The 2678-nt window shown below is 29.3% G+C and overlaps 1 protein-coding gene across 4 annotated transcripts in view; it reads right to left on the reverse strand.

Annotated features, from left to right (window-relative positions):
* LOC117169208 (NEDD8-like) overlaps positions 1 to 674 on the reverse strand; it is a 7066-nt gene extending 6392 nt beyond the window's left edge. For 2 of the 4 annotated variants that reach the window (XM_033355468.1, XM_033355459.1), the window contains exon 1: positions 437 to 674. Coding sequence is in view for 1 of the 4 variants with exons in the window: in XM_033355485.1 (XP_033211376.1) it covers positions 437 to 472 (36 nt within the window). In the remaining 3 variants the exon portion in view is untranslated. Of the gene's footprint in view, positions 1 to 432 lie in introns of all 4 variants that reach the window. The other 2 variants (XM_033355476.1, XM_033355485.1) reach the window with 2 other exon arrangements.
* Between the last annotated feature and the right edge of the window lie 2004 nt (positions 675 to 2678).

Raw genomic sequence — 2678 nt, forward strand, 5'->3', positions numbered from 1 at the left:
GCAGAAAAATAAAAATGAGATTGATTATTAATTTGTTATTAGAAAATTAAACAATATGAAAATTATTGAAAATGGAAATTTGGAAAAATTACAAGTAGAAGAGAAAATAATTAGGATAAATCAAAATTATAAAAAATTGCTCTTCGGTCAAATGATGTAAAGGTAAAATAAATATATAGAAAATAGAAATTGGGGAATATTCACGGGCCTGTTTTTGTGCTATGTAATCTGAAACGTATGTGCAACGTAAAAGTTACATTTAATTGCACACTAGTAAACATATCAGTCGCGATTTACGAATTCCAGAATTATTATTAATATGTAATATTAATATGCAAATAATAAAAATACAAAAGTATGTTTTAAAAACTCCAAATATCGAGTTTAGAATTAATTGAAGTGAATATTTAAGATTTAAATAGGTTTACTAACTTACTTCTTTTCCGGTGAGAGTCTTCACTTTGATTAACATTTGAAAGTGCTGTAAATCCTGTACAAAATATTTTAAGAATCGCCTGTCTTTGTTGTGTATTTTTCTTTATTTTTTTGAGCAAACGATGAACTTGAACTGTAGCGTAACTATTAAAAAAAAGTTCTAAAACGAAAGCGGTTTCAATTCTTCCTGCTGTGGCTTCGACCGCTTTAAATACAGTACTGCTAACAGACTGGGACTTATCAATTGCGCAAGCGCTGCTTGATGAAGTGGAGATGGACGATGGAGATCAACCGTTTTCTCCCTTCCTCTACCATCTGAGCGACGCCTGTGCAGTTAAAAAACCGCAGAAGCGCCAAAACATCCCAAAATTTTTCCGTGAAATTCAAATAATGCATAACTTAAGAATATTTAAATAATGTTCTCTGTCACATTCTCTACAATTTGGATACCAGATAATTTAAAAGATCTGACCAATCATTATTTTGGTTTTTAAAACTTAAAATATATATAATCCGGAAAAATATTTCAACATGACCTACTAAAATAAAATTGAAAGAAAAGAAAGTACAAAGTTAACTGTTCTGAAATTGAGATTAAATGTCATCAATGGCTTTCGGGTTGCAGGAAATTGTATATTATTTTCTTTTATCAAAGAAAATCTTAGTTCAAAGGGTGGAATCACAAAAGGAGTCAAGCGCTCAATTTTTGAAACCGAATTTATTTGTTTGAAAAATTAGACAAATAAGAATGCGAATTCCTGCTAAATGACTTCTTTGGGGATACATTTTTAAAAATAGAAAGAAATTAATTAATCCTGAAATTTGTGCACATATTTTTTAAAATTAAAGGTCAAAGCATCGACAACTGTAAATTGGTGATTGTGAATTCTCTTTTTTTAAAGCTCCTTCGGCTTTGAAGAACACATTCGTATCATGGACCTTGTGCTTCGTACTCGATTTTGTCCAAAATGTGAATTTTTCTACATTAGGTTCAACACTACTACAGCTAAATCCTGCAATAGCGCTCCTCACCATAGCCATTCCAAGAATTCAAGCCACGCCGTGGATAGGATTAAAAGCTGCGACGCAAGGTGTGCAGTGTTCACTCAGGCGTGAACAAATAAAAGCGTTTATATCCGGAGCTGGCTTTAATTGGTTTGTTCCGACCCACCCTGAGCCCTAAGACCGGCGCAATAATAGAGTTTCACTGTATCGAATGTATATTATATTAATATTATACAAAAGTATTTTCATTGTGTATTTCTTATAATTAAAAAAGTGCCCACCCTATTTAAAAAATGTTAGTCAATTTTTCTTTCGTGCTTCATGCCATTTTTCCAAATATTACATTTGTTTTTTTTTAATTTTATTTTTAACAAGTAAAATAAAAATTACGCATCCTATTAAAAAATTATTTATCGCAAATTTATAGCTCTTTTTTGCAGAGAAACTATTGTCGATTCTCTATTGTCTATTGCCTGTGTCGTTTTGTCCGAAAATTGAATTTTTCATTATTTTTTATGCTGTCAAAATATGACTTCGATTGTTTCAAGAGAATTCAAGAATTTTTTATGATAATCTTATAGAGCATTCAATAAGCAACATTTGTCTTCTCTTGTCTTTTTTCATATCGTGCGTCATTTGGATTAAAATTTTTATTTTCGTTTAATATTTTAAATATTGTAAGTGCCGTAACTCTGATATTATTTTTTGTAAACAAAAATCATTAGGAGAAATTATTTCTCTTAAATGTACTCAAAAAGTATAAACGTATTTGTCATTAGTCACTTTTTTATCAGACAGTAGTTTTTATTGTATTCATAAAAAAACATTAAAAATGAAATAAAATAACAATTGTTGGACAAAAGATTTAGCTAGGAAACAAATAGATAGGCAAAAGTTGCTCCTTTAAAAAAAGAGCTACAAATTTGCCACTTTCTGTTTGCGAAAAAATCGCAACTTGGAAGGTAGTTCAACTCAGATCGACAGCTGTGAATAGTCAGTCGGTAACATGGATTATTCACTAAAAGAATTTTTATTTTGTCAACGAAATCTGCAAATAATTTCAAATTCTAATACATACCTGCCTAAAAAAGTTTAAATCCTTTAAAATCTATTGCAATTTTTTAAAGCTCTTGAAAATGTCTTAAAATTTTTAAAATAGCATGAAATATTTCAAATCCTGTAAACTCTCATACTAAAATTCGATAAAAAATATATACTAATAATAATAATATATATAA

The sequence above is a fragment of the Belonocnema kinseyi genome, chromosome 1 (assembly GCF_010883055.1).
Source record: "Belonocnema kinseyi isolate 2016_QV_RU_SX_M_011 chromosome 1, B_treatae_v1, whole genome shotgun sequence".
Taxonomy (NCBI): Eukaryota; Metazoa; Arthropoda; class Insecta; order Hymenoptera; family Cynipidae; genus Belonocnema; species Belonocnema kinseyi.